Source organism: Nomascus leucogenys, chromosome 3, assembly GCF_006542625.1.
Source record: "Nomascus leucogenys isolate Asia chromosome 3, Asia_NLE_v1, whole genome shotgun sequence".
In the NCBI taxonomy this organism is placed as follows: Eukaryota; Metazoa; Chordata; class Mammalia; order Primates; family Hylobatidae; genus Nomascus; species Nomascus leucogenys.
In genome coordinates, this window is record NC_044383.1 from 145,329,644 (window position 1) to 145,350,627 (window position 20,984).

At 42.2% G+C, this 20,984-nt stretch overlaps 1 protein-coding gene across 2 annotated transcripts in view; it reads left to right on the forward strand.

The window, feature by feature from the left end:
* FNDC1 (fibronectin type III domain containing 1) overlaps window positions 1-20,984 on the forward strand; it is a 102,062-nt gene that overhangs the window by 50,398 nt on the left and 30,680 nt on the right. Inside the window, exons 6-14 of one of the 2 annotated variants that reach the window (XM_030803979.1) lie at window positions 2,009-2,107; window positions 3,925-4,042; window positions 5,937-6,124; window positions 6,872-6,979; window positions 10,185-10,373; window positions 11,956-14,553; window positions 16,275-16,375; window positions 18,607-18,718; window positions 19,563-20,003. In XM_030803979.1, coding sequence (XP_030659839.1) covers window positions 2,009-2,107; window positions 3,925-4,042; window positions 5,937-6,124; window positions 6,872-6,979; window positions 10,185-10,373; window positions 11,956-14,553; window positions 16,275-16,375; window positions 18,607-18,718; window positions 19,563-20,003 — 3,954 coding nt within the window. The remainder of the gene's footprint in view (window positions 1-2,008; window positions 2,108-3,924; window positions 4,043-5,936; window positions 6,125-6,871; window positions 6,980-10,184; window positions 10,374-11,955; window positions 14,554-16,274; window positions 16,376-18,606; window positions 18,719-19,562; window positions 20,004-20,984) is intronic. The other variant, XM_030803984.1, reaches the window with a different exon arrangement.

Sequence of the window (20,984 nt, forward strand, 5' to 3'; positions counted from 1 at the left end):
AGAAGTGCTCGTGAGAAGCTTAGCGCAGGGAAGAGCTGTCATTGTGTTTACTGCAGAATAAAACTTTTTCTTAATGATAACCTTGGGCCAAGTTTAGTTTCAAGAGTGCAGCAAATCAAGAAATCTGGGCATTAAAAAAAAATCTCAGAACTTTAAGAAATACATTGAAGGCATATACAAATTTCAGTTGTGGAAAATTATTCATTTCTTGGTGGTTCTTGAGAAATGATGGGACACCACGTTTAGTTACCTACATGCATCCCTGGACTGTGAGGTTGAATGGCCATTTTTGTTTGTTTGTTTATTTGTTTACTTTTGACGAGATTCTGTCGTCAATAGCACCGAGTAATGAACAGATCTGAAGTGACTCCTCCAAATAGAAGCTTAGTTTGATGTTCTGTGCATTCAAATGTTACAAACTATTCCCTCCCTTTTATAAAACACACATTTTAAAATCTTCTGATAGAATAAGGGGTGAGTGCCGAGTGCCTCCGTATAAAAAATTTACTCATTTATGGCTAGAGTATCACCTGCTTTCTCTCTGTAGAGAGCAGGCTGTCAAATATTATCCTCTTCCCTTGAAACCTCTGATTCTTCTACAGCAGCTCACTCTCCATAAACAGTCCCTCTGTGTGAGAATTTTAAACACAAGTCTTCTTTCATGTTTAGCACAACATGCTTGTAAAGACAAAAGAGTGATTTTCTGCTGCCATCTGAACATGTTCAGTGCCTGAAGGAGAGTGTGTGCTCTCAGCTCCCCTTAGGATCTTAGTGTCACTTCCGTTAACTTACTTAGGTCCTACCTGATATTATAACTATGGGCACTAGAAATAGGCCAGATTGCCTCATTTTTATTCTTGAAATGATTAAAGCTACAACAGGAGCCTTGGTCAGAGAGTCTGGAGGGAGGCATTAGCAATTGTGGATTCAGGATAGATTGTAAGTTATTAAGTGTGACCCTGGGCAAGTCACTCAATTGTTAGGGCTTTATGTTCTTATTTGTAAGATAAGAAGGTCAAATAAAAAATAAAAAAGGTTTTACCTGGGTCTCAGACTTTATGATTCCATAGTAATCGAGAGGACAACTTTTGTTCCATCATTGCATTTTTTTCTCCAAATATAATGGCCCCTGGTATACACTGGATTGGTTCCAGCATTCCCTGAGTATACCCAAATCCATGCAGACTCAAGACCCTGCAGAATCCACATACAGTAAAGGCTGGCCCTCCCTGTGCCTGGGTTTGGCATCTCTGGAATACAATCCTATCTGCATCTGGTTGAAAAGAATCCACGTATAACGTGGATCTGCACAGTTCAAACCTGTGTTGTTCAAGGACCAACTGTTCAAATTTCAAGTTCAGGCTAAGTTGCATGCTAGTGGGACCCTCAGAGGGTGCGGGCAAGAACTGACTGAAAGACCCATCCAGAAATAAGGGGTACATTTAAAGTCTTCCATTTGCTGTTAGCAAATCTTCAGAGACTCTGTTTTGAGGATTTTAGTTTTGAAGGGCACAGCATTCCACAGGGAAAGAAAGACCTGGGCTACTCATGTTGCACATTGGCTATTCTTTTCTTTTCTTCTTTCTTTCTGGTGACAGATTAAAAACAGAGTAACCCCCTCTTCTCAATTTTGGAAGTAGAAAGAAATTGGCGGAATTATGTGGGTAAATGTGTTATTCTTTTCTTTTTTAAAGCATTTATCTCTTTTTGATGATTTTGTTTTTGTTTATCTCTTTTTGATGCTGATGAGGTAGAAACCTGTTTTTCAGGAATTACTGGTAAAAATCAGTTCCCTATTTTCTAACATAATAGTGTTCTTTTTGAGTTTAATTCCTGCAGTTCTTGGGCTCGCCCTTCATGGTCCTCAAGAAGTGGGAATGCCTCCAGAAAGAGGAAATGGAAAAAGGGGAAGGGGAGGAGGAATGCAGAACCCCCCCTCCAGCCCCAGGGGATGTGTGTTCCTGAGAAATGGAAGCCAGAATCTCATCCCTCACTCCCTGGTCCACAGCCTCGGAATCCGTGTATGTGGTCTCCCTGCAGTCCATGAACTCTCAGGGCCGGAGCCAACCAGTCTACAGGGCTGCCCTAACAAAGCGAAAGATTTCAGGTATGTTTCTAAGGATGCATTTGGTCAAACCATAGTCTGGTATGAATGCTATGTTGTTTCCAAATGATGCTGGCTGAATGATGAATTACATGAATTTTATTGAGGCTAAAAGAAATAACAGGGCAAACGTGGTCACATTTTGGGTGTAAGCGTGCTGCTTTTATATGCAAAGGTTAGAGTGCTCTTGTGATGGAATACATTTCACTGTTTATTTTGAGCCACTTCACTGTGCAGTCGATTTGCTGCAATAGGAGCAGCCAAGCGTTCATTCCAGGAAAGGTGCAGTGTGACCCAAGCCTAAATTGCCCTGGGTGATGCACTGAATGACATGAGAGTGAAGGAAGAGCAGGCGAGAGGTGGTGCATGCAAGATAAGTACACACATGTTATTTCAGCTATATTTGCATTAAAATGGCATTAAGAATCCTCAGAAAAAGTATCATAGTGGTTTGCTGAGAGCCTGATCATTGTCCACATGGTTACATTTTCCATGTCCCTTCACAGGCATTTTCTATATTCCTGATACATTAATAAATGACAGGTACCTTTTCTGGACCACATATCTTAATTTAAAGAGGCAATCTACAACATAATTATTTTCATGAGTTCACAACATAAAATGAAAATTACACTGTTTTACATTGTATGAAGTTTCACAAATACAATGTTTCACTCTTATTATTGATGAATTGCTGCCATAGGATAAGTCCCTATATCACTTTTCTAGCAGGCTAAATATTTTCACCTTCCCCTGCTGGTGGTAAAATCCACATCCATTTGAAACACGGTCCCTGAAAAGTGAAAAGAAAAAATGAAACAAAAAACTAAAACAAACAAAAAACCCAAGAGATTACAGAGTAATATGAAGACATCTTGTGAGTCTTTTGAACTGACTATAAGCTTTGTGACTGTGATATGTTCTATTGATAACAAAGATAAATCTCTGTAAGAAATTGGCAAACTGACTTCTAGTTCATATCTGAACATGTTTTAACCTGTCTTGGACTCACACCTTCTAAAATGTGAGGACATCAAACCCAATGTGAATCTTGCAGTTGTTTGAACCAGAATTTTCATTTCTTGCCATGATCATCAAGGAAATGGGAGTTGAGCTTTCCTTCTCCTAAACTTTTGCTTCCCATGAAAATGTTATTATTTTCCAGAAACTTACAGTGTATATTGAGAAAGCACTGAGTTACTTGGACCATCTTTCACCCAGGCAAAGCATCCCCTCTGTACTGTTTTATATGTCGATTGGGTTGGGCAGCTTTTAAAGTGAAATACTTTTTTTTTTTTTTTTTTTTGAGACGGAGTTTTCCCTCTGTTGCCCAGGCTAGAGTGCAGTGACACGATCTCGGCTCACTGCAAGCTCCGCCTCCCGGATTCACGCCATTCTCCTGCCTCAGCCTCCCGAGTAGCTGGGACTACAGGCGCCAGCCACCACGCCCGGCTAATTTTTTGTATTTTTTAGTAGAGACGGGGTTTCACTATGTTAGCCAGGATGGTCTTGATCTCCTGACCTCGTGATCCGCCCGCCTTGGTCTCCCAAAGTGCTGGGATTACAGGCGTGAGCCACCGCACCTGGCTGAAATGCTCATTTCTTAGCCTGTGTTAAGAAATGCAAGACAGAGATTTTTGTTTTTCTACACTGACCAATCAAATAATTGTTTACCTTTCTATCAATTTCATTTTGTCTACATTACACACTAGCAATCTAAAACTTATGCAGGGTGAATAATAGCCTGTCAAGGACTGAGGAGCTCAGAGCAGAACCTGCTGTGAGAGAAAGCCTTTCTCTGGGTCTCATTGTCATTTCAGAGGAGGACGAATTGGATGTACCTGACGACATCAGTGTCCGGGTTATGTCATCTCAGTCTGTGCTTGTGTCCTGGGTGGATCCTGTTGTGGAGAAACAGAAGAAAGTTGTTGCATCAAGGTACTTTTGCTTATTTATTTGTTTTTATATATGAGAGATGGGGTTTTTCTGGCCCTGAAAAGACATGTATTTAATGATTTTATTTTCTGGCTTCCATGAATGCTGGTCTCTTTTGTAGCTGAATAGTTGAATGGTAAATATTCTATAAAACAATCTAGTTAATCCCAAGTGTGCTCACACGTTTCCCACAAATCAGATGTTAGCAGGGCCTCGTGTGTAGTGCACACAGCAGGAACTCACATCTCACTTGCTCAGTGATTTATCTTGTGTCTGGAAATTTCCTAGATTCTGTTTCTTTCTTTGCCTCTGTTTGTGTTTTGCTTTCTCTCGTTGATGTTCTGTTCATGCACAGGCTCAACTTTGGGAGGAGTCTCACCGTTCCTCCTGTGATCCAGGAAGCGTCACTGTAGGATGGACTTTATGTAGAGTGGTGGACAATGTCTGATGCCTTACACTTTGTAGTTCCTCGTTAGACTCAGCTGAACACTGGCTTGCTTCATGTCTGGCTCATTTATACCTAACAAAATGCACCTTATCTTCTCTTAAACCATGATGTTATGCTATTCTGCCTTTTATATTCATTTGCAACAGCAATGAAAGGCAAACCAATCGTAAGGTTAAAATATTTTTATGTTAAAAGTCCACTAGTGAATATCATTTCTAGTTAGTGGTAGATTAGTATAACCATGAAAATTTTAGTTCTGTGACTGAATACATTAAGTAACCAAGAGAAAGCCACAGATGTGGTGGCCTGGTTATTATATATTAATTTCTCAACCTCTCTGCAACCAGGAAAGGGGAATATAGTTTAAAACGAATGGGATATGATGACATTATATATATATACATATATAAATGATTATTCATATTAGATATATAGTTTCCTTCACTGTCTGCTAGTAAAAAAGATAGCTGCTTTTTTTTGAAAGACCTCGGAAGATTCGTAGCGATTCTCTCCCTAGCCATATGGTCTTCTTCAACATGAAGTGTTCCTTTTACCATTGGACTTTGATTTCCAACATCTTGCTGAAACCAGAGAAGGCTTGAGTTTTCTTAGCAGAACTGTTGTGTTAATTGGTGTGCTGTGTCTTCAACTGAAATCTTCTCTTGACATATTCAGTATAACAAATAGCACATTTTTAATGTATCAAATGCTTTCTACTGCAAAGAGGCCACAAAGATAATTTCTTTGAAAGGGAATCTAATAAATGGCGTTTGCAGCTCTTAGAGTGTTGAGGGTGTCTGCTGTCAGGGGTTGCTGAACTGTCCATATTTAGTCATACTGTATTTCTCCCCTGATAACCATGCACCACAGTTCCTTTTATAGGCGCCTCTGTCCTGCTCTGTTTGTTTCACATTTTCGCTCCTTTTCACAGTAGTAAATCTACTCAAAACCACATGTTCCTGTTCCTCTTGAACCTATGGAAAACATGCCTGATTTGGGATGCAATGAGTCTTTTTTGTCTTTCTTTTCTGGAGAGCTGAGATAACCTTGGGCCAGGTCCCTACTGGTGCCTTGAGTAGACACAAATACAGACACACACACACACACACACACACACTTATACACACAAACACATATCCCTGATAAAGTAGTTGCCTCATAAAAGCTGTCTCCCTTCTCTCCTTTCCCTTTGTAATCTCTGCTTGCTCTTTTGGACAGTAAGATTTTTTGGTCTTGAAAATACACTAAGCTCTGTTTTTTTCTCCTACTTTAGACAACTTTGCTTGGAACTTTGAGCCAATAACATAGTCAAAAGTTTAGATTTTTCTCCTCTTTGATTTTCTTACTTACCTCCCAAAGTCATCACTTATGAGGAAGGAAAAACAGCAAGGCATCTAGTGTTGAGTTGCAGAGAATTTGGGTAGATCATTGTGTTGTGTTTTCTCATAGACAGTACACCGTGCGCTATCGAGAGAAGGGGGAATTGGCCAGGTGGGATTATAAGCAGATCGCTAACAGGCGTGTGCTGATTGAGAACCTGATTCCAGACACCGTGTACGAATTTGCAGTCCGTATTTCACAGGGTGAAAGAGATGGCAAATGGAGTACGTCAGTCTTCCAAAGAACACCAGAATCTGGTCTGTATTTGAAATGGCCTTTGAATTTTCAATTTGGGAATTACACCCAAAATAAGATTTAAAGACAATGTAAGATGCCAATAGTGACAAAGGCCAGCATGGGCATTTTTGAAAGTCACGTTAACCCTAAATTTTGGTAGAGTTTCTATGCATACATGCAGAGAAGTTAAGAAACTGTTTTTTGGGTCCATGTTTTACCGTTTGTTGGCCTTTTCCACTAGCATGTTGTTCATGTTGTTCTGACAGGTGGAGCACATTAAATCCCAGTGTGTAGCGTGCATCAGTCACCATTGTATGCGTGAATGCCCTGGGTGATGGATGGCCCTTGCATGTAGGACAGCCTCTGCTTTCCTGAGGCTGAGGTTGCATTTGATTCTGGGAAAAATTTTGGTCTGTATCCAAGGCTACCATTCTTTTCTCCTAAACTATGTGTTTCAAAGTTTTATTAAGAAGAAGTTGGAACTGGATCTTAATCTTCTTTGTATATTTCAATATTTGGCAATGAAAGAAATTCTGAATTACTAAGACCATTTCCCTAGATATGTCTAAACTCACTAAATGAACTGGTTGTAGTGACATAAATCACTATATTACACAAAGAACCAGTGTGGAATTTTCTCAGGTATAATAAAAATTAACACAGTAGCTCTTCAATTAAAAAAATGTGTACCTAGAGACCACGTGATATTTGCATCTAGAATGTCCACTAAGGCATTTAAAAATGTTTCTTTCCTTGTCATTTTGTAGCCCCTACCACAGCTCCTGAAAACTTGAACGTCTGGCCAGTCAATGGCAAACCTACAGTTGTCGCTGCATCTTGGGATGCGCTACCAGAAACTGAGGGGAAAGTAAAAGGTAGGAATCTCACTCCCTAAACTGTAAGATGCATTGATTCTGATGAACATGGCCTCTGCTTATGGCTCTGTTGACTGAAAAAGAAATAAGGAAGCAACATATGTCTAAGAGGTGCTCACCCAAGGGACGAGGATATTTCATGCAATATTTTCCTTGCCCAAGATCCAAGCAGTCATGAAAGTGACTGTTCTTTTCATCCTCCTGTGAATGCTTTTTGCTGTTGCTGTTGGGAAGGATGTTTTTCATTGCATGGGTGTGACAACATAACCTTTTCACATCTGAACAACATCCTGGCTTCCATGCTATGGGTCTTTTCATTGTGCTAGGAAGATCACGAAAGCAGGTGTCAGCAGGAATCCTGCAGAGCCATCAGTATTTTTCATGGGACCATAAATACATTTAATGGGTTTGAAAAACTCAAGTAATAATTGCTGGAAAATGGATTTATTCCCTATTTGTCACCATTTGTTTATGTATTTACTGATGTCAAGGAAAACATAACACCAAAATAGCAAAAAAACTAGATATTTTAAAGAACAAAAATAGAGTAAAACATTCACAAGTTAAATTTTAAAATAGTCTGTTGAGAATACTAAATAAACACAAAAATCTTTTATTTTTAATGTAAGAGCATTTAAGAACCTTTCAGAATCTGTTTGGAGACATTTTAAAGAGACATACTGAAGTTTTTCCTGGCACTGCCTATGCAAATGTACTCTAAGGGTAGGAAGGAATGGAGGTTTTGTTCAAGAAATAAATAATTTTTATTGTTATTAGATTTGAGGGGCAACTTTAAGTCTAATATGTCCAGAGACTATAAAATGTTTGTGTAAGCTTAAAGAAATCCAGAAAATTACTACTAGTCTCCTTTGAGAATTTCTTAATTGAAAAAATTGAATAATTCTCTTTTATATTTGTCCAAAAGTTATGTTTGCTGACATGTAGGATGTCTTTTCTTGGAATAATAGAAGTTAAGGAAGGTCGATGTGGAACTGTGTATTTTCTATACTTAATGCTTTTTCACTTTTCGTTTTTTTTTTTTAAGAATAGATTGTACTATTCTTCTTTCTCTTTTTTTTTTTGGCCATTGGAATAAATCCACAACAAGAGAAAAATATTAATTTGGTCCCTTTAAATCAGGGGTGCCCAATCTTTTGGCTTCTCTGGGCCACACTGGAAGAAGAATTGTCTTGGGCCATGCATAAAATACACTAACACTAACGACAGCTGATGAGCTTTAAAAAAAAGGTCCATGCATAAATCTCTTAATATTTTAAGAAAGTTTATGAATCTGCGTTGGGCTGCCTTCAAAGCTGTCCTGGGCTGCTTGCAGCCTGTGGGCCACGGGTTGAACAAGCTTGCTTTAAATCATTCTTTTTACCACAATTTGAACTTTAACTCCCTCTGTATTAAGTATTGTGCTGCTGAGAAGACCTCTGAAAATTGAATAAAGACTTTTTTTGCTAACTACTTTTTGTTAGTTAAAAAATGAAAAGGTAATTATTGCACCTCTAGTGACTTTATTCCCATGCTACTTATGTACTCTTCCTCTCTCCCTCATCTGGGTTGATACTTACAGTTCCTTGGCGAAAGAAGTGCCATGGTAGTCAATTAAATATTGCAGAAATAATAACAGCTACTGAGTTTTTATGTCCAAAAGAACTCGCGTATCTTAAGTCTGCTTAGGTTGTTTTTGTAAGGGTGTAGTGGTGAGATTAAAATTAATAATTACACTGGGGCATTTTCTATGTACAAGAAATATAAAACATAATAGAAAAATATAGTTTGACAAGGCTAAATTTATTCTCCAGATGGGTTTATTTTAAAATTTGAATCACAAATTTTTATAGACAATGGGTTCTCTTAATTCTTTTGACCACCACAAATGACAAGTTTGTTGATTTTCAATGAGAAATGAATGCTGTGTTTTTTCCAGACAAATGCTGCAAAAGCATTTTTGGTTGAAACTTTTTTTTTTTTTAAATAAATGTACTTTTTAAAGATTGGAGCTAAGGGAAAAGAAAAGATCATCCGTGCTCCTGATAATTCTTGACTTTTCTGTGATTAAAGTTATTTTTCCTTGCTCCTACTCATTTCTTTTTCTTTTTCTTTTCTTTTTTTTTTTTGAGACATAGCCTCACTTCATCACCCAGGCTGGAGTGCAGTGTGCAATCTTGGCTCACTGCAACCTCTGCCTCCAGGGTCCAAGTGATTCTCCTGCCTCAGCCTCTCGAGTAGCTGGGACCACAGGCACACACCACCATCACTGGCTAATTTTTGTGTCTTTAATAGAGACGAGGGTTTCACCCTGCTGGCCAGGGTGGTCTCAAACTTCTGACCTCAAGTCATCTGCCCACCTTAGCCTCCCAAAATGCTGGGATTACAGGCGCTCACGCCCGGCCCCTACTCATATTAATTTGATGTTTTGTAAATCTTGGGTTCACTGAGAGGAAAATAGGCATGACAGTTTTTAGTTGAAGGTGAAAATTATTTTTTAAAATATTATTCCCTTATGTTATAACATTTCCATGTGAGCATAGACATATTTTAGTTCCTTGAACTGAATTTGCTATGGTTTTCCAAATTCAGGGCTATTATATGACTATAGAGTGAGCCAATTAAAGATGGAAACATGAGCTATCACATAAATCTATTACTTAGCAACTTTTCTTCACAGCTTTAAAATACTGTGAAATATCTTTATCAGCATATACTAAGAACTTTTATAATTCCTACAATAATGAAATTATATTTCAAATATGGATTTTTTCTGGCTAAATATGCTAATAAAAATAACCGAGGTTAATAAAGTAAAACTCTTGAAGATGTCAGATGCTATTCAGGATCCATTCCTAGCAGTTGTCATTTCTTTTTCCTTAGTTTATTCTATCAGGACATATCAATCATAGCAAATTAGTAAATAAATACAATTTTAGAAACCCAACGGTGTGTAAATTTGGGGGGAATTGTATGAAGACTGGCCTCCTGGCTTTCATGTGTTTAATTTGCTTAAAACAGTGAAGTGTCAGCTAATTAAATACATAGCCCTGTCTGTCTTCGTGCTCCAGCTGGTGACTTGGCGTGCATTGCTAGTGTACTAATTTTAGTAATGCAAATTCTAATTCGTCCTGCCCATACAGTCTGTCTGCTGGACACAGGACTGTTTTCAGTTTCCTCCTTCCAACCATCTGCCAAATCATTTCAGAATACATTCTTTCATATGCCCCGGCTCTCAAACCATTTGGAGCAAAGTCCCTCACCTATCCTGGAGACACTACTTCTGCCTTGGTGGATGGTCTGCAGCCTGGGGAACGCTATCTTTTCAAAATCCGGGCCGCAAACAGAAGAGGCCTGGGACCTCACTCCAAAGCCTTCATTGTCGCTATGCCAACAAGTAAGCATTATGTGTCTGTGGCTGTCTTCTCTCTCTCTTCATTCCTGCTGTTTGTTTTGTGTTCCTTTGAATCTTGCTCTTGAGTTTGGAACTGCTCAGCAGATGATTTTTCCAGGCTAAGTTGCATATTGATTTTTAAAATATTTTTGTGTTTCCTTTAGAAATTAGTCTTCTCAAAGATTAAAATGTTATTGATTATTGATAACATTATTATTTCAGTATTATTAATGTATTAATTATATGATTAATCTGACATCATTATTTAATTTTAGGCTTGTGGTGACAGGGAAAGAACATTTTTACAAATGGTAATGTGACATTTTTCATTGTCAGCTCTCTTCAATTTCTATGTAGCTTTAAAAATGTTTAGTTTGCAAAAGCAAAAAGGACAGGAGATCGGTGAGGGTTAAAAAAATTACCCACTGGGTACAATATTCACTGGCTGGGAGATGGGTTCACTAGAAGCCCAAGATTCACCATGATGCAATATATTCATGTAACAAACCTGCACATGCAATGCCTGAATCTAAAATTTTAAAAAAGTAACATTTAAAAATAAGATAAAGGTAAAATTTTTGGTTTGTATTCCATTATTTAGGAATGCAGCTGTGCCCAGAAGGATTTCAGTTGTCTAGCTTACCTGATCAATATCAAAACCAAACAGGTTAATAAAGATCCACAGCTGGAGGGGAGTGTTTTTGGACCGTGTCTTCTTTTCTACCTCCTCACATTTATGCTGGATATTGGCAGCTTTTCCTTCATTATGTGCTATGAAGACCCATGGTAGACTGCAATATTAGACAATTTTGTCATGGAAAAATCTGTGAGATGGATGACATTTGCCCCTCCGGCGCCCTCACTGCAATACAGGTTCCTCCCCCCTATAGAATCTCTTTCCTCAGTCAGTCTGCTCTGAAGACAGGGTGCTTACAGTACATTTAATATAATGTTTGCCTATCCCAGGAGTTTTTTTATTTTAAGCCTTATTTTAGAATTATAAATGTGTCCACTATTAATGGAATTTTAAAAAAGAAGGAGGAAGCAGGTAAGGACATGCTATGGGAAGAGGGAACTTTTTGTAATGCCTTAAAAATTACAAATTGGTTGCTCGTCACACATTCCCCATCACTTTGAGTATAGATTATTCAGCAGTTTGCACCAGGTGTATTCGTGTTTCTTGTCTATTAAGGACAGCTGTAATGCATTTGTAATACACCGACAATTAGTTTTATTAAGAAAATCCTATATAAGATTTTGCATTTATAAAATAAATAAGTTACTTCAAAGTACTCATTTCAGAATTTCTTCAAATAGTAAGATGTGGCATAACCTGGTTCAATAGATAGAGATTAAATTAACTTATATTTTCTAGGACTATATTTGTTACTTAAAGCAAAATATAAGTTTTAAAAAGAATGCTATCATTGAGAAAACACGTTTCCAGTGTTCTAAGGAATTAAAAGTTAGTCATTATGACTATGATTTGAAATGCCTCCATATGCTGTTTTTAATACTATGTCTCACCTCCGCTTTCACTTTTGAGTTTCTTCTTTGACAGGCAATTCTTTAAAATCTGTTGCAGCCAGTAAGGCGGATGTTCAGCAGAACACGGAGGACAATGGGAAACCCGAAAAACCTGAGCCTTTCTCACCTTCTCCCAGAGCTCCAGCTTCCTCCCAACACCCCTCTGGGCCTGCTTCTCCCCAGGGGAGAAACGCCAAGGACCTTCTTCTTGACTTGAAGAACAAAATATTGGCTAATGGTGGGGCGCCCCGAAAACCCCAGCTTCGCGCCAAGAAGGCAGAGGAGCTGGATCTTCAGTCGACAGAAGTCACCGGGGAGGAGGAGCTGGGTTCCCGGGAGGACTCGCCCGTGTCACCCTCGGACACCCAAGACCAGAAACGGACCCCGAGGCCGCCAAGTAGACACGGCCACTCGGTGGTTGCTCCCGGCAGGACTGCAGTGAGGGCCCGGATGCCAGCGCTGCCCCGAAGGGAAAGCGTAGATAAGCCTGGCTTTTCCCTGGCCACGCAGCCCCGCCCAGGGGCGCCCCCCTCGGCTTCGGCCTCTCCTGCCCACCACGCGTCCACCCAGGGCACCTCTCACCGTCCTTCCCTGCCTGCCAGCTTGAATGACAACGACTTGGTGGACTCAGACGAAGACCAGCGCGCTGTGGGCTCCCTCCACCCCAACGGCGCCTTCGCCCAGCCCCGGCCGGCCCTGTTCCCCAGCCGCCAGTCCCCGTCCAGCGTTCTCCGCGACAGAAGCTCCGTGCGCCCCGGTGCAAAGCCGGCCTCGCCGGCGCGGAGGACCCCCCATTCAGGGGCCGCAGAGGAAGATTCCAGTGCCTCAGCCCCACCCTCAAGACTTTCTCCACCCCATGGGGGATCATCTCGGCTGCTGCCCACCCAGCCACACCTGGGCCCTCCACTCTCCAGGGGCGGGAAGGATGGTGAGGACGCCCCAGCCACCAACTCCAATGCGCCATCACGGTCCACCATGTCCTCCTCCGTCTCTTCTCGTCTCTTGTCCAGGACGCAGGTCTCTGAGGGAGCGGAGGCTTCTGACGGTGAAAGCGACGGTGACGGCGATAGGGAAGATGGCGGAAGGCAGGCGGAGGCCACGGCCCAGACGCTGCGGGCCCGGCCTGCCTCTGGACACTTCCATTTGCTCAGACACAAGCCCTTTGCTGCCAACGGGAGGTCTCCAAGCAGGTTCGGCATCGGGCGGGGACCTCGGCTGCAGCCCTCTAGCTCCCCACAGTACACTGTGCCCTCCCGAGCCCACCCCAGGGTTCCCTCTCACCCGGATTCCCACCCTAGGCTTAGCTCAGGTGTCCATGGAGACGAGGAGGATGAGAAGCCGCTTCCTGCCACCGTTGTCAATGACCACGTGCCTTCCTCCTCCAGGCAGCCATTCTCCCGGGGCTGGGAGGCCTTAAGGAGAAGCCCGCAGAGAGGGGCCAGCCTGCTTTGGAAGGAACCCATCCCAGAGAACCCTAAATCCACAGGGGCAGATGCACATCCTCAGGGCAAATACTCTTCCCTGGCTTCCAAGGCTCAGGACGTTCAACAGAGCACAGACGCGGACACGGAGGGTCATTCTCCCAAAGCACAGCCGGGGTCCACAGGCCGCCGCGCGTCCCCTGCTCGTCCTCCTGCAGCACGGTCACAGCACCATCCCAGTGTTCCCAGAAGGATGACACCCGGCCGGGCCCCAGAACAGCAGCCCCCTCCTCCCGTCGCCACGTCCCAGCACCAGCCGGGACCCCAGAGCAGAGACGCGGGGCGGTCACCTTCCCAGCCCAGGCTCTCACTGACCCAGGCCGGGCGGCCCCGCCCCACGTCGCAGGGTCGCTCCCACTCCTCCTCGGACCTTTACACGGCGAGCTCCAGAGGGATGCTCCCCACGGCCCTCCAGAACCAGGACGAGGATGCCCAGGGCAGCTACGACGACGACAGCCCAGAAGTCGAGGCCCAGGATGTGCGGGCCCCCGCGCACGCCGCGGGCGCCAAGGAGGCAGCTGCGTCCCTTCCCAAGCACCAGCAGGTGGAGTCTCCCACAGGCGCAGGGGCAGGTGGCGACCACAGGTCCCAAAGCGGACATGCGGGCTCCCCCGCCAGGCCCAGCCGACCCGGCGGCCCCCAGTCCCGCGCTCGGGTCCCCAGCAGGGCAGCGCCCGGGAAGTCGGAGCCTCCTTCCAAGCGGCCCCTGTCCTCCAAGTCCCAGCAGTCCGTCTCAGCCGAGGACGAGGAGGAGGAGGACGCGGGGTTTTTTAAAGGCGGGAAAGAAGACCTTCTGTCTTCCTCTGTGCCAAAGTGGCCCTCGTTCTCCACTCCCAGGGGCGGCAAAGACGCCGATGGGAGCCTCGCCAAGGACGAGAGGGAGCCTGCCATCGCCCTTGCCCCTCGCGGAGGGAGCCTGGCTCCTGTGAAGCGACCTCTCCCCCCACCTCCAGGCAGCTCCCCCAGGGCCTCCCACCTCCCTTCCCGACCGCCGCCTCGCAGCGCTGCCACCGTGAGCCCTGTCGCGGGCACCCACCCCTGGCCGCGGTACACCACGCGCGCCCCGCCTGGCCACTCCTCCACCACCCCGATGCTGTCCTTGCGCCAGAGGATGATGCATGCCAGATTCCGTAACCCTCTCTCCCGACAGCCTGCCAGACCCCCTTACAGACAAGGTAGTTTATTTTTTCAAAGGGTCTTTCTTTAAGGTGTTCAGTGGTGTTCATGGCAATGCTTAAGAAGTTTTTTATTCTATTTTATTTAGCGCCAACTATGTCCAAGCACTGTGTTAAGAGCTTTGCACATGTGACATAATTTCATCCTCTGAACGGTCCATAGGGTTTGCATTGTTATCCCTGTTTTCCAGAAGCAGAAGCTGCGGCTCAGGATCTGAGGGGCTTGCCCTAAAGCAGACAGCTCAGAGCTGCCATTCCAATCCCAAACGGCCTAATTTCACAGCCATTACTAACTCACATTGCCTCTAATTCCACAGTCATTTCACTGTCCTACATTGCCTCTTTGAATCCCTTGGCATACACTCTTAACCTGTGAAAATGTGTCACAACCATGATGCCCAACTCAGGTTCTTCTTAGTTGTTCATGTGCCGCCATGCGTTTAAGGGATCCATAGTAGCTGGTTAGATACATATGTAGGCTTATCTTGTTCTTGTTCTTATCTTGTTCTCATCTTCTGCATGCAAAACTCTCAACCAAACAAACCCTGAGACAAACTCAAATATCTTGGGTATGAATTGCTCAGACAGTGCAATTAGTGAATGTTGTCTAAAACCTCCAGAAAATGCATGTCACAAAGAGGAGTTACAGGCAGATGTGTGCTTTGTATTTCTATAACAGAGGGTTGAACGAAGTCAGCTATGAACTGGAGTTTATGTCCAGGGTGGGGTCTGAGGTATTTACCATAAATTTGCATTCAGTTAAATGGTGCTTTAAACTCTCCTTGTGTGTAATTGGGGCTTTATAGAACATTCTTGAATGAATGTATTTTTTTTTTTTGCAGATCTGTACAATGCATTGTTATTTTAGCCCAATGTAAAGACAGAACAATGCCCCATATCAAACTCAGTTTTCCACTAAGATTGACTGTTTTAATCAAACCTAGCACCCTGATAGTAGATGTAAAACTCAACATTCCCTTGTACTTAGCAGGAACTCAATAAATATTTAATAAATAAATGAAGGAATGAGAGAAATAAGTGTCTGACCTGCAAGTAGCAGTCAGAAAGCCCAAGCACTTTGCTGAGTGGTCAATACTGAACGAGGGCAGACTGCAGCTGATGAGAAACATCTCCATGTGAGGCAGAGACAGACAGAAACAACAAGTGTAAGGGTGCTGCTGCATCTTCTTACTGTCTGAGCGAATACTTCTCAAGCAGCCCCACAGCGTTCAGCAAGCTTTGAGACAGCATTGTGCATTTATACTCGGCGATTGGTGATTGGGAGCCGAGTCAGCTGGGAATAGCTGTGTTTAGTTTAACATCCCTAGAAAAGTGGGACAGCATCTAGTACATTTTAGACATAATTTTCTCTATCATTCCAACCCTTCCTTCCTCCAACTTCCACATGGCTAAAATAAAGCTACAGCTACTAAGGTCTTCAGTTTTCTATGGCAAATTTACTTATGCCACACACTCTCATTCCCACAGTATTGTCAGAAAGCTGTGACTTTACTGTATTCTTAACTGACATTCATATCTGTTATGGAGAAGTCATAATTTGAGACTATCATTATCTAATATATTTGAGCTATTGGTTTAAAATTCTGTTTAGAGCTTCTATTTGAAATGATGTGTTACTACTTATAGTTTGGTATGAAGACAACTTCCTGGGCATGTTGAATTTACCAGGCTCTGTTATTTTTATTTTTGGTACTGTGTAGGTTATAATGGCAGACCAAATGTAGAAGGGAAAGTCCTTCCTGGTAGTAATGGAAAACCGAATGGACAGAGAATTATCAATGGCCCTCAAGGAACAAAGTGGGTAGGGTAAACTTCTTTACACATCCCCGTCGTTTTCATGCTGTTGAGAAGAGAAAAATGGTGGACATTGTGTAGTGATAAATGAAGTGGTCTTTGTTTGTTCTTCTTCTCTAGTTTTAACTACTTATATGTACTTGTATAGAGTTTCTTTTAATACTTGGAAAAATCTTTGGTTCTCCTGGTAACTAGCTTGTTTTCTTCTCATAGCCAAGATAAGGCATGGGCCTTTGTTTTTCATTTGCCTTGACTGGTTAGGAAGGTCAAATGAATGCATGGCCCAACCATAGCAATTATAGACCCAATGGATGGCCGTTCAAAGGAACTTATATTTTCCCTGTCCTGGTAGCTTCATTTTTTTTTAGGTTTTGTTTATCGTTTGATTAAACATTACACATATTTTCTGTAAGTCTTCTCAAATCCTTTCTCAAAGGACACAGGGTAAAAATAAACAAATAAAAAACCCTGAATGATACTGGAAATTTTTATTAGATCATCTTTTGAATCTTCCAACAAGTGTTGGACTAAAATTATATATTAGTACTTCATGTATGTCTAAACAGCTTTAATTGCTTGAGGTTAAGATAAATGTTTAGGAGGTTTTGGTGGGTTGAGGGTAATAGAACACTTTACCATATTCAGGAATTAAAAGTACTTTTTCTAAGAATAAAAAAATTATTTATACTGTAATTCCCAATCAAAATTTCCCATTTATAATGATAAGATTTAGGGAAATGTACTAAAAGACTATGACATTTTCAGCCATAGGTGATCTAAAGATGCATGTTATCATTGCTTAAAGGAAGAGAAATTAATAGTAGGAAGAATGCACATTGAAGCAAAATGCTATTGCAAATAATTTTGAATGGAAACAGCATGGGGTAGATTTCAAAATAGAGTTTACATAAATTTTATTTTAATGCCAAAACAATACCCACCAAAGTGGCTTGTTTGCAAGGCTTCCTCCAGTAGCCTGAGTGTCTAAAGCAGCGGTTCTCAAACTTAAGCCAGCTCAGGATCACTGAGAATTTTGTCGAATACAAGTCTCAGGTAGGGCTGGGTGATTTGAGTATCTGACAAGTTCCTATGTGATGCTGAGGCTTCAGGTCCAGGACCATGCTTTGAGAACCACCAGCAAAGAGCACGAGCTTGTTCCTTAATAGAGATAATTATAGCTTTCTTCAAGTTTTACAGTTCCTTAGAATGTGACATTTTTTACATGCATACTATATTAGGCAATGTGATTACAAATTATATTGTTTTTGTTATAGCAACTTTGATTTTTAACATTAACAGCAAAATGGAAAGATTTTATGTCTTTAATATGCTAGCAATTCACATTCATTGCAAGAAGTTAAAACAATTCGTATTGAAATATATGAAACAGAAAATAAACATTCTTCACCCAAACTACTTCTCAAAGATAACCACTGTTAACCATTTGCGGTATAACCTTCCGTAATTTTTTTCTCTGCAGCTTTAAGCTTATATCTGCAAATGGATATATTTTTATTTTTGCAAAATAATCAGCCCTGTGATCTGAGTTCACATGTATGTAGAATGTATGTAGAATTGTCGGCATAATATTCTACCATATGGATGGGCCACAAATTATTTAATCTCTCCCCTCAACTGAGAGACACATTGTTTCCTTCTTTCCAGCATTAGACACAATGTACTTAATGGTAAAAATATTTTGAACATCTTTTGTGATTTGAGAAACTTAAAACAATTTATATGTTATATCGGTAAGCCATTATAATATGAAAGATGACTGTTTTGTACTTTTTTTTTCTGAGACGGAGTCTCGCTCTGTCGCCCAGGCTGGAGTGCAGTGGCGCGATCTCAGGTCACTGCAAGCTCCGCCTCCTGGGTTCACGCCATTCTCCTGCCTCAGCCTCCCGAGTAGCTGGGACTACAAGCGCCTGCCACCGCGCCTGGCTATATTTTTGTATTTTTAGTAGAGACAGGGTTTCACCATGGTCTCGATCTCCTGATCTCGTGTTCTGCCCGCCTCGGCCTCCCAAAGTGCTGGGATTACAGGAGTGAGTCACCGTGCCTGGCCTGTACTTTATTTTTTAAGACTTTATGAATGATATTGACAAAAAGAATGTCTTCTACTCACATTATGGTTTCCTTCTGGTGGAAGCTTCAGGGATATGTACATATATAGTTGGGCTAATGTGACCATTTCAAAATGTCCAATATATTCTTTAATCTATGTCATGGATTTAGGTTGTGGACCTTGATCGTGGGTTGGTATTGAATGCAGAAGGAAGGTACCTCCAAGATTCACATGGAAATCCTCTTCGGATTAAACTAGGAGGAGATGGTCGAACCATTGTGGGTAAGGGAGAATGGTTTTTAAAGAATAAAAGCCTACTGAATTAGCCATAGAATTACAGCTTCTATCTTCCTTGTCCCCCTCATTTATAATGATTGGTCATGGTTTAGTTACTTTTACCCACGTGAGAAGAAGAGCCTCCAAAGAGGCAGAACTTGGTGTTTCCCCCAGAGAGCAGTAGTTCTCTTCCTGCAGGCTGCACCCTCTAGAAAATGTGGCCCTTTACTTTGTTCTTAAATTTCAGAGGAGGGTTCCGCAAACTACAACCTGTAGGTTGTAGCCCGCTACCTATTTTTGTAAGACCCATGAGCTCAGAATAGTTTTTACATTTTTAAATGGTTGCCAAAAAAAAGAGTATTTTGTGGCATGATAATTATATGAAATGCACATTTCAGTGTCCATATGCAAAGTTTTATTAGAACACAATACACTCACTTAATTATGCGTTGTCTAACTCATTTTTTATGTGTTGTTTATGTATTGTCTATCTTCTTTTTTGCACTCTAAAAGCTGATTGAGTAGTTGCAACAGAGACCATCTGGCCTATGAAGCTTAACATATCTGCTTCCTGGCCCTTTACAGAAGAAGTTTTCCACCTTTAACCCAAAGTAACACTTTTCCCCCTTAGGCATAGGAATGAGGCAAAGGAAAGTATTTCTTCCTTTGCCAGACACAAGAGTTATCTCAGGATCGTGGAGCATACTGATGCAACATTCATTTATCCCTTTGCCTTTTACTGATTAAAACATGATAATACATAAGCTTTGAGAAGACACTTATTGCTTGCTTTTTGTTTTCTCTGGATTGCTTCACCTTGTTGCATAGCTATTGGTTGATTTTGTTTCAGATCTGGAAGGGACCCCCGTGGTGAGTCCTGACGGCCTCCCACTCTTTGGGCAGGGGCGACATGGCACACCTCTGGCCAGTGCCCAAGATAAGCCAATTTTGAGTCTTGGAGGAAAGCCGCTGGTGGGCTTGGAGGTCATCAAAACAACCACCCATCCCCCTACCACTACCACGCTGCCCACCACTACTACGACGCCCCTGCCGACCACTACAACCCCGCGGCCCACCACTGCCACCCCCCGCCGCACGCCCCCCCCCCGCCGCACGACCACCAGGCGGCCAACAACCACAATCCGAACTACTACGCGGACAACCACCACCACCACCCCCAAACCCACCACTCCCATCCCCAACTGTCCCCCTGGGACCTTGGAACGGCATGACGATGATGGCAACCTGATAATGAGCTCCAATGGGATCCCAGAGTGCTACGCTGAAGAAGGTAACTGGCTTTGTTCTAATGCTAACCGCTTACCGGGCACACTAGCACGCTGCAGCTCAGAGCAGGGTGGCAGAGCCTGCAGGGAAGGGATGAGCACCGTGCACAGCAAAGCAGCAGCTCGATGCATTTTTGGTCCCAGCAGGTTTGTTTGACAGTACCATGCCACAGCTAAGGTTGGAAGACTTAGCAAATAAAAATATTGCATGGGACATATTTACATGAAAAAATTATTTCCTGTTCACTTAAAGTCAGATTTAACTGGGCATCTTGTGTTTACTTGGCAATGCTTATCACAACCCAAGTCAAGAATTTAGCTGAAACTTGTGACATAATTTGTTTGGACTAGCATTTCCCAAAGTGTGTTCCAGTGGATATTGTAGATTAGTGGTTGTAATATATATGTATATACTTAAAAGGTTCTGTGATTAGCTATGTGATTTAAACAAGGTTGGATAAATTTCTTACTGTTGTAACACTTAGATCACTGAATAGTCTTGTTGAGAATCTCCAAGAAAAGGAATGTTTCCCCAGCATGTTCGGCAGCTGAGCACTTTTTTGATCAGCCCTCCTTTGGAGAATGCCAATCCTTACGTAGCTGGGCTTCCTGTGGGAGTGTGGGCTTTCCACTGGGTAAGAATACGCCATTTTCCCTTCTCTGCTGATCTGCACTGTCCTGCTGCCCCTGATGCAAGTCTGTCTTCCTTCTGAAAATGGCTTGTTCTCCCTGAAGAGCAGGGGCTAGGACACCTTTATCCAGGTCATCGTGGAGACCGTATATCAATATATCTCCATCCTTTCTGCTCAGTCCCCTGCTCAAGCTGCTTTGGAAGAAGTCATTCTAGATTTGCATCAGGCATGGAGGAGATAGATTCATCTTCTTTCCCTCAGTTTGAAATGAATTGCAATGTCAATTATAAAGCTTAAGTCTTTTTAAACCAAGGCAGAGTGAAGATGTTTCCTTTCAGGAATCAAGCTGGAATT